Here is an 11239-nt window from a genome sequence, read left to right on the forward strand (position 1 = left end):
AACCAACAGGCCCTCAGCCAGGCAGCCAAAATCATCAACGACCCCTCCCACATACTTCACCCCGCATTTCAGTGGCTCCCCTCCAGGCGGCGCCTCCGCTGCATCGCCCCCCCCGGACTACTCCATACTCCTGTTACATTGTTTACATCCACTGTCAACACTTTACACTGACACTTTATATTTAATTTATACCACTATAGTCACTCTATTTTACATTTTTTGTGATATTCTTATATTTATATATTTTTTGTACATATGAGACATGCCTCATTTATCTGCTTTTATTATATTATTCTATCTGGTACTTTCAACGTCTTGCTGTTCAGTTGTTCTTGCAATTGCCACTCGGGGTTAAATAAAGTTTCTCTGAATCTTAATCTGAATCTAACTGTTTTCACCAAATCAATGAGTGGATGTGCCAGAATTTTCTCCAGCTAAATGCAGAAAAGACAGAGGTGATCATTTTTGCCCCTAAAAAAAACTCTGTCTAAACAAGACATGGAAAAACTTATTCATGCATTCATTTTCAGTAGGTTGAATTATTGCTATGGCATCTTTACAGGCCTTAACAAGAAATCAATCGGGCAGCTGGAGCTGATCCAGAACGCTGCCGCCAGAGTTCTTACAAACACCAGTAAACTGGACCATATTACACTGGTCATGAAATCACTACACTGACTTCCAGTGAGTCAAAGGATAGAGTTTAAAATCCTACTGCTGGTCTACAAAGCACTGAATGGTCTTGGACCAAAATACATGGTTGATCTGTTAGTTCCCTATGAAGCTCCCAGACCCCTGAGGTTCATCTGGATCTGGTTTGTTGTGTGTGCCAAGAACCAGAACCAAGCAAGGTGAGGCAGCGTTCAGTTTTTCTGCTCCTCACCGGTGGAACAAACTTCCTGTAGACCTGAGGTCTGCTCCAACTGCTCTTTTAGCTCCTTCAAATCAGGGCTAAAAACTTTACTGTTTACTCAAGCGTACTCCTAAATTAAATACTTATCTGCTGGACTCTACTGCCCTTATTTTTTAACAGCTTGTGCTTTTTATTATTTTACTTATTTCTTATCATCTTATTCATAATTTTATTCAATCTTATTTGTTATTTACTGTCTAATTATGTCTTGCCGCTTTTAATGTCAATGTAAAGCACTTTGAATTACCTTGTTTTGAATTGTGCTATATAAATAAACTTGCCTTGCCTTGCCTTGTTATAATCCTATCTTTTTGTCCCTTTTTGTAATTCCAGAACTCCCACAAGAAAATGTTTGTAAGGTGGAGGAGGACGGGGTTTTCAGTGACCAGCACCTGGATAACCTGGAGAGAAGCTGCAGCCCGGACCAGGAGAAACCAGGGCATCCACAGACTCCAGAACTGGAGGAAGACTCCAGCGGTCAGGAGATGAAGCACGAGGACGTAGAGGTGGATGTCTCATTGGTCAATGTTGCTGATGTGAAAGTTGAAAATGGTGAACCAGGACCAAACTGTGGCCAGCTGCTGTTGCACACTTCTCCTGAAGCCCAAATCAAAGATGAGGAAGGGACTGAAAGTTTACGCTCAGACTCCAGTAAAACTGCACATCCGGAACCATTGAGACGACACGGTGACCACGAAGATGCTGCTGTCCCGTCAGACAGAAACTGTAAATCAAAGCTGACCAGGACCCACACGGGGAAGAATGTATTTTCTTGCAGCACTTGCAGGAAAGAGTTCAGTAAAAGTAGTAGTTTAAAGAATCACATGATGATCCACACTGGTGAAAGGCCGTACCTGTGCAACACCTGCGGAAAATCGTTTACTAAATCATCAGATCTTAAACGCCACATAACCACGCACACGGATGAGAAGCCCTACATCTGCGAAACATGTGGAAAGAGTTACAGAGAACATTACAAACTGGTGGTTCACTCGAGGATCCACGCGGGCGAGGAGCCCTACATCTGCAAAACATGTGGAAAAAGTTACAGAGAACGTTACAAACTGGTGGTTCACTCGAGGATCCACACCGGTGAAAGGCCGTACCTGTGCAACATCTGCAACAAAACCTTTACTAGTTTATCACATCTTAAACGCCACAAAACCATGCACACAGGCGAGAAGCCCTACGTCTGCAAGACATGTGGAAAAAGTTACAAGAAAAATTCCTACCTGGTGAGGCACTCGAGGAACCACACCGGTGAAATGCCGTACCTGTGCAACACCTGTGGAAAAACCTTTACTAATTTATCGGATCTTAACCACCACATGGACACGCACACGGGCGAGAAGCCCTACATCTGCAAAACATCTGGAAAGAGTTGCAGGCTACTTTCCTTCCTGGTGATTCACCCGAAGATCCACACTGGTGAAACGCCGTACCTGTGCAACACCTGCAGCAAAACCTTTACTAATTTATCGGATCTTAACCGGCACATAACCACGCACACTGGTGAGAAGCCCTACGTTTGCAAAACATGTGGGAAAAGTTACAAGAAAAATTCCAACCTGGTGATTCACACGAGGATACACAACGGCGAAAGGCCGTACTTGTGCAACACGTGCGGAAAAACCTTTACCGATTCACGGTTTCTTAACCGCCACATAAACACGCACACAGGCGAGAAGCCGTATTTGTGCAAGACGTGCAACAAAGGTTTTAGCCGCAGAATTTATTTGCTGAGTCACATGAAAAATCACCCGGAGGAGAAGTCTGGTGACTCGTGACAAATGAAGCTCATGTTGTCGTCCTCCGGGGGCAGCTGTCCACTCCTGTCTGACCCACAGAAGAAGAACCCGCAGAAGTCCGACCACCACCTCCTGTGGCTGATGAGCCTAATCCCCTCCCCACAAGGGTTGCAGGTTCAACCCGGATTTATGCTTCTCCGTCAACTTGACGCAGAGGGAACGATGTGGTTGTGTACTTTTTTTCAGGTTCAGCATTGAGTTTGAATCCTTGTTCCTTCTTAAAATCGTTATTTTTTTGCTGTTGGTAACTTGTCGTCTCCACGGGCTGTTAGTATGTGCTGAAGTTTCTTTAAACGTTTATTTCGTTCATCTACAAAGCCTCCTTCACACGTCCTTTTTCCCGTCTGTTTCTTCTTCACTCACATTCTCTTTGTAAAGTTAATCTGCAGCTCCATGTTGTTAAACTCTCTCCATCTACTCCGTTCTGAGGTTAGTCCAAGTTTGATATATTTACATGTTCAGTTTTTACAACGTTCCTCTGAAAAACAAGAAGAAACTTGAGAAATGAGGACAAAAGAAGAAATGCAACAATCAACACGTCAGAAACAGAACAGCCAACCATATGTCAAATACCCCAAACCAAGCACTCGATTAAGTATGAGAGAATGGCATGGATGTATGATTGCGTGAGTGAGAGTGGATGTGAGAACAGAGGTTGGATGCGCATGTGGTGTGTGGATGACGTAGGCCTATACCTGAAGGGATTAAATGTCAGCTGTTTGTGTAAACACATAAATCATAATATTAATCTAGATATTAATCTATCTAACCATCATGTTTGACGACTCAGATATTGACCCAGAGTATAATTTTTTGAATGAGGTTAAAACTGAGTGCTGTTATTATACGGAGGACCAGTTTAAGAATATAGTTAATATTAAACAGGGATTTTCAATCATACACTTCAACAGCAGGAGTCTATATGCAAATTTCCAACACATAAAAGAATATCTGGAACAATTCTCTTCTCCGTTTAGTGCGGTAGCAATAAGTGAGACGTGGCTTACCCAGGAAAAAGATATGGATTTTGATATTGAGGGACATGAATTTAATTTTAAGAGCAGAGTCAACAAAAGGGGAGGGGGGACAGCATTGTATGTGGACAGGCGACTGAAATACAAGATCATTGCAGATAGGACTCTTGCTGTTGAGGGTGTTTGTGAATGCATCTCCATTGAAATTGACATGGATAAAAGGAAAAACATCATTGTCAGCTGTGTCTATAGAGCGCCTAGCTCCAGCATTGAACAGTTTAAAGATATCATGGAAGGTTTATTTGCAAATACTGAGCAGAAGGTCACTTTTATCTGCGGTGATTTTAACATAGATTTGTTAAATCCTAAAAAAATAGAAGCTATTGATCATTTCTGTGATTCAATGTACAGTATGAGCTTATATCCGACTATAACAAAACCAAGTAGAATAACTGTAAGCTCGGCCACAGTTATAGACAACATCTACACTAATTATCTGGAAGGTACTGTCGTCAGTGGAGTACTAGTAAATGATATTACTGATCATCTGCCCGTGTTTGTAAAATATGACTGGGAACCGAAATTAATGAAGGTGGGACAGGAACTCTCTCAGAGAAGATTAAGGACAGAGGAAAGTCTTAATACATTGAATAATGCACTGTCTAGTCGTGGTATTTGGAGTGCAGTCTATGAAGCAAAAGAGGTAGACCATGCATATGACATATTTTTGAATATTTTTTTAGCAACATACGACAGAAGCTGTCCAATGCAACAAAGCAAGGGGAAAAAAGTGCGCCAGGAGAGGCCCTGGATCACAAAGGGGTTGTCGAATGCCTGTAGTAAAAAGAATACATTGTATAAACAATTTATTAAGAATAGAACCTCAGAAAATGAAATTAAATATAAAAAATATAAAAATAAACTTACTGATATTATAAGGAAATGTAAAAAGGATTATTATAATAAGGTGCTTGAAAATAATAAGAATAATATTAGAGGAACATGGAACATATTAAACTCAATTATCAGAAAAAAGAAACACAATATGAGTGTCTCTCAATGTTTCATTGATAATGATAAAATTGTAAATGATGATGAGGTGGTGGAAGGCTTTAACGACTTCTTTGTGAACGTGGGGCCCAACCTGGCAAGGGATATAAAACCTCCACAAGGGGGGGGCATTGACCAGTTTTTCAATGAAAGAACCCCAGCAACAATCTTTCTCAGAGACACAGATAGTAACGAAATTATGGACATTGTTAGTAATTTCAAGAACAAAACTTCATTAGATTGGAATGGAATTGACATGACCCTAGTTAAACAAGTTATATATACTATTGCAGACCCTTTAACATATATCTTTAATCTTTCTCTCAAAACGGGCTGCTTTCCCACAAAAATGAAGTTAGCCAAAGTTATCCCACTTTACAAGTCTGGTGAAAAAAATCTATTCACCAATTACAGACCTGTATCATTGCTTTCCCAATTCTCAAAAATATTAGAGAAAATCTTTGTTGCTCGGTTGGACAGCTTCGTCGAAAAACACATGTTGCTTATGGAGAGCCAGTATGGTTTTAGAGCAAACCATTCAACATCAATGGCTTTGATGGAATTGGTTGAAAAATTAACAAATGCAATAGACAATAGGGAGTATGCAGTTGGTGTGTCCATAGATCTCAAGAAAGCTTTTGATACAATAAATCATGATATTTTATTACAGAAAATGGAGAGATATGGGATCAGGGGAGTTGGGCTGAAATGGTTAAAAAGCTATATTGAAAAGAGACAACAGTATGTTCAGATGGGTAACATCAAATCTTCACTTGCGGACATCACATGTGGTGTACCGCAAGGCTCTGTTTTAGGTCCAAAATTATTCATTCTCTATATAAATGATATTTGTAATGTCTCTAATATATTAGATTACATTGTTTTTGCTGATGACACAAATGCCTTTTGTACTGGGAGAAACCTTCAGAAGCTACTGGAGGTTATCTCAGTAGAACTGGAAAAGCTCAAATTATGGTTTGATACAAACAAATTATCATTGAACATCAAAAAAACTAAATTTATGATATTTGGTAAATCAGATAAACAGCTGGAGGGATCCACGGAAGTAAGGATTGATAATATAAGTTTAGAGAGAGTTTATGAGAATAAATTCTTAGGGGTTATCATTGACCATAATTTGAGCTGGAAACCTCATGTTAGTTGTATTAGATCGAAACTTGCAAGAACAATAGGAATTTTATATAGGACAAAACAAATACTTAACTACAATTCATTATACACACTGTACTGTACTCTTGTGTTGCCATATCTGTCTTATTGTGCAGAAGTCTGGGGTTGTACATACAAAAGCAACACTCAAATGTTATATCTTATGCAAAAGCGAGCTATCAGAATAGTCCACCAAGTAGGGTACTATGAACACACCAACCCACTGTTCCTTAAATCCAGGTCAATGAAATTCAAAGATATCGTTGACTGCAAAATTGCTCAAATCATGTACAAAGCAAGGAATAACGTACTTCCAGGAAATCTTCAAAAAATGTTTGCGGAAAGGGACGGAAAGTATAACCTCAGAGGGAAGGGGAAATTTAAACAACCAAGTGCTCGTACCACGCTAAAAACAATGTGTATTTCAGTCTATGGAGTAAAAATGTGGAATAGTTTACCAGACGAAATAAAAGATAGTAAAAGTGTTGTCCAGTTGAAAAAAAAGTTTAAATGGTGCACTTTTGAAAAGTATAAAATGTTATAGTTTATTTATTTTTTTTCTCGTTAAGTTAATAGTAGTTTGGATTATTTGGGTACATAATCCTTGTGCTTATGGCTTGTATGTATGTATGCATGCAAGAAGGTATGCATGTGCAGATATATTTATATAATTATGTTTACAATCATAGTAGTGTATTGTTTTGTTTTGTTTTGGATATATAGCCTATGTTAATATACTTTGTAGTTTTGGTAAAGTTCTGGATATATATGGTAATATACATTGTTGTAGTACTATAAAGTACTGTATTACTAGAATATGTTTTGTTTGTTTGTCAAATTTTGAATAGTAAACAAGGGTTTGGCGCCTAAAAGCTATGCTTCTGCCAAACCCTTTTCGTTCAGCCATAGTTTAATTTATTTTTTCTGTTTTGTTTATGTTTGTTCTTTTTTTATGATGTTGCTGCTGAACGAAATAAGCAATCATTCATTCATTCATTCATTCATTCATATGTCACCATTTACAGTTTAAGATTAAGATTCCCAGAATATTCAAGTTTTTTGGTTATTTGAGTTTTCTTTATATGTAAGCCATGATCAGTAATATTAAAATAATAAAAGGCTTGCAATATTTCAGTTGATTTGTATTGAATCCAGAATGTATGACATTTTTGTTTTTGTAATTGTATTACTGAAAATCACAATATTCTAATTTTCTGAGACAGTCCTGTACAATCTAAAGTTACAACATATTTGTGTAAGTTTTTCATATTATTTACATAATATGAAATTAACAATATTATTTAATCACATGTATAAAATCAAGTTGTACTAAATTTACAACTCGTCCAACACAAGATTTATTCTAAAGCTGATGTTGAGATCCGTGTTGAAGCTGCAGATCTGCAGGTTGGAGAGCAGGAAGAAGAGGGAGGATCATCGGGATCAGATTCCAGGAAGAGGACAGACTTTGGATTTAACCCTTTTATATCAGACATCCGTTTAGGAGTAAATGTCTTTTTACCTCAACTCATATTTAGTCAGAAATAATCATGAAAATGTAATTAAGTTTTCATTTTAGATGGATGAATTATTTTATTGTTTATAATTCTGGAATATTACACTCTCCATATGTAGAAAGAGCAGCAGTGCCCCCTGGTGGTGAGTTATAAAAGCTCAACATAAACCCAAGCGTGAACAATCTATTATAATAATAATAATAATAATAATAATAATAATAAAAACACAAATAAAAAAAGACTTTAGTGCATCAACAAGAGGAAAGTTGTCAGTGATGCAGATTATTGGTGCAGCGTGATCAGTACAACCAGCATTTAGCTCAGAAAACAATGTGGAAAGAGAAATGTCATCAAATGAAGTTGAAAAGTGGAGATGCACTTTTGTCCTTTATCCTCAACTTCCATAATCACGTCATTTTGATCCAGTTTGTTATTTCACTGGTCTTGGCTTCATCAAATGACACATCCAGGGACAGAAGCCGTGCATAGGTGTTCATCCTGTCCAGGTGTTGGAAGGTGAAGTGAAGCCGAAGCCATCGCTTCATCCACTGATCTGTTGGCACGGTAGGAAAACTGATAGGAATCCACTGTGTCAGGAACCATGGAGTTGATGTGGGTTAAAAAAAGATGATCTGCTCTGTTGGTCTCTGGAGAAGGTTGAATGAAAATGTCTCTCCACATTTCTAGTCCATGAAAGAAGGCAGATTTTATGTCCATCAAATGCAGTTGCCATTGTTTTTGATAACTTCCTGCCACAAGGAGTCTCAGAGACTGAAGCACAGGTTGGAGATTCCTTCTGTAGCAGAAACTTGCACTTCCTCAAAACCTTGTGCAACAAGCCTGGCTTTTGGTACCAGTCCATTTTCCATCTCTTTCAAAGTGCAAACTCAACGAGTGGAGATGCACTTTTGTAATAATAATTACAATAATAAAAATAATAATATGATAATGGAGGGAGGACTTTGCTGTTTCAGAGCTGAGACCACTTGCCTTCATGGAGAGAGACATGAATTCCTTCATGAATAAGGACTAAAAATAATGTTAAAGGTATTTGGAATATATTGAATGATGCCATTAGGAAAAGTTCAAGACAGACTAATTATCCACAATATTTAACCAATAACGATGAAGTCATTAATGACATGAATGAGGTGGTTAATAATTTTAACAGGTATTTTGTGAGTGTTGGACCAAAGCTGGCAGAAAAATGTGTAATCCTGGATCAGCTGATGGATGGAAGGAAACATTAATAAGTAGAAATCCAGATTCAATGTTTCTCACAGCTGTGGAGGAGAGAGAAATCATAGATATTGTAAGTAAATGTAAAAACAAGGTGTCAACTGACTGTGGTGATATGACAATAGTCAAAAAGGTTATTGATGGATTGTTAACTGACATACAGCTGTAATCAGTCGCTGAGAACTGGGACATTTCCAAAAAGAAAGTGAAAACTGCAAAAGTCATCCCACTGTACAGAACTGGAGACAGACACCAATTCACTAATTACAGGCCTGATTCTTTACTCCCAACATTTTCTAAGATCGTAGAAAAAGTATTTACTTACAGGTTGGACAAATTAATGCCAATCAAAAGGCCACGACCCTAATTACGCATTAAACTTCTTGCTTTATTTAATTCCAACCTGCCACAATACGAGGAAAAAGAGGCTTCAAACCCCTGCAGAAAACCTGTGGGTGATTCATGCATGAATGAACCGTCATTCTGAGTTTGGGGGTTAGTTTGGGATCTTTATTCCCTCTAGTGGTTAAATGTTGGAAACTGCAGCTTTAAATGAGTCTTGTATATCTATATATTTCACACCAAAATCAGTTTGATAGTTTGATAGTTTGATCAGTTTGATATTTAAATGTTTTGATGTCTCAAAGACTTACCATGTGTATTATTTTGAAGCCAATTGCAATAAAAGTTTCTTAATGTCGCAGCGTCGAGTAAAGGGCTGTACCAATACAAAGTCAAATCACATTGCCTGACAACGCCACCTCGGGAATTTCACCCAAAGAATTATTTAATATCTCTAGTCAAGACACACAAGTTCGTTTACTCAAGGCAAGAGACGTGAAATCCAGATACTTTATAAAAATAGGTTTTATTGCACAATGTTTTAAAAGAATACTAAAAAAACCAGTCATGAAAATAAAGAGCAAAATAAATAAAGGGGCAGGAGCTGTAGCGTACTGGTGCAGAGGGGAACTAGTGAAGGGAGTGGGAGTCTACAAAAATGAAAGATATTAACGTAAAAATAATTAAACACTCAACCACACGTGGCAAGCACACAGCACACAAAAGGGAAGGACTCCACCCAGGTCACCAACACCACCACCGGCCTACAGCAACTGCAAAACAACCAAATTGTTACAAAAATAATCATATAATAAACATGCAAAATAAGACAAAAGGGCAGGTAACTACTGCACTAGAAACACTGCCCGAAATGAAATAAACAAGGTTAAACAAACACTGGTCCCAAAGACTATTAAACTAAATTAATTAAAAGAAAATGGCACTGTATCGCCACATTTATTATCGGGGTCAAGCCGGGAACTGGGCGAGACTTCAGGGGACCCCAGCAGAGCAGACAAGCACCGCAGTGAGGACAAGGCAGAAGAGCAAGCAAGCAAGCAAGCAAGTAGGAGAGCAAGCAAGCAAGCAAGCAAGCAACAAACTGCAGCAAACAGCAACAGGAGACGAAACAGCAGCGGTGGCTTTAATCAGCTGGTGGTTCTGACGTCACACCACCGGGGACTCCGTCAGCTGATGAGCCTTCCTACTATAAACAACTAAATTAGTATCCCAAGCTAAAAGTAAGTAAACTTGGAAGGCAGCAAAAGTAATAGCATACCTTCTAGTAGGTTCACACAGGCATAGAGTGAGGGAGAGAGGAAACCCGCACGGTCACCAGCATTTGTCCGTGACCACACTAGTGTTCAGCCAGCGTGGATAACAACCATAGTAGAGAGAGACCTACACAGGAGATGCTAAAATCACGCAACAGGAGCACGGCATTCAGTCGCCGCTCTGCAAGGAAATACAAATTATTTTAACCTACCAAGAGAGCAAGACTAACAACTAGAGTGAAGCAGCATTACCTGAGAGGCAAGAATGTCTGGGGCGGAAATGACGCAATGGGGGAAGTGCAAGACACAGGGAAAGCTGCCACTTATATACACAGCTGGACCAATTATTGGCTACAGCTGTGTTGATTAAGGGCAGCTCCCTCGTTCTGCTACATTCTACCCCCCCTTTCTGCATCCTCGTCCCGACGATGAACAAACCGAGAGCAGACTAGCTCCAAGGTCTAAAGATGGCCTGAACTAAGTTGGACATCAAAGCAGAAGGAGCAGCAGCTCCCACTTCGACTGAACGTGGGAGGTGGTGAACATTAGGGTGACACCCAGCGGTTGACCGTGCCGTCCGGCGTGGCGCCTCCTGGCCGGGACTGGCACGACCGGCTCGGGAAACAACCCCAGAGGTGGATGCTCCACTATGTGGAGCCAGAGATGAGGATTCTCCTGCACAGGAGGTCACTGTCACGCCACCCTCAGAAGAAACTGGGTCAGTTGGTCTGGTGGGGGGTGGGGCAGAAGAACGCACAAAGGGCTGTTGCCCAAGAACTACCAGATCATACTCGAAGGAGCAGCTATCCTCAGAAGGGGGCCCTTCCGAGGACGAAGGAGCAGGAGAGGCATAACCAGGCAAGTCCATGCCAACCACGGCCTTCAGCATGGTGCGGTGAACCCGTTTTACCTTAGTTAGGTCCTCCACTGGCGCAATGGTATACACAGAGCC

At 39.7% G+C, this 11239-nt stretch overlaps 1 protein-coding gene across 1 annotated transcript; it reads left to right on the top strand.

Annotated features, from left to right (window-relative positions):
• Positions 1-1653: 1653 nt before the first annotated feature.
• On the top strand, positions 1654-3552 carry LOC133440457 (zinc finger protein 271-like; the record flags this gene model as incomplete). The annotated part of the gene is made up of 1 exon (XM_061717717.1): positions 1654-3552. A coding segment is annotated over one exon (1047 nt), but the record flags the coding sequence as incomplete, so codon positions are not given.
• Between the last annotated feature and the right edge of the window lie 7687 nt (positions 3553-11239).

This window comes from Cololabis saira, chromosome 3, assembly GCF_033807715.1.
Source record: "Cololabis saira isolate AMF1-May2022 chromosome 3, fColSai1.1, whole genome shotgun sequence".
Classification (NCBI taxonomy): Eukaryota; Metazoa; Chordata; class Actinopteri; order Beloniformes; family Belonidae; genus Cololabis; species Cololabis saira.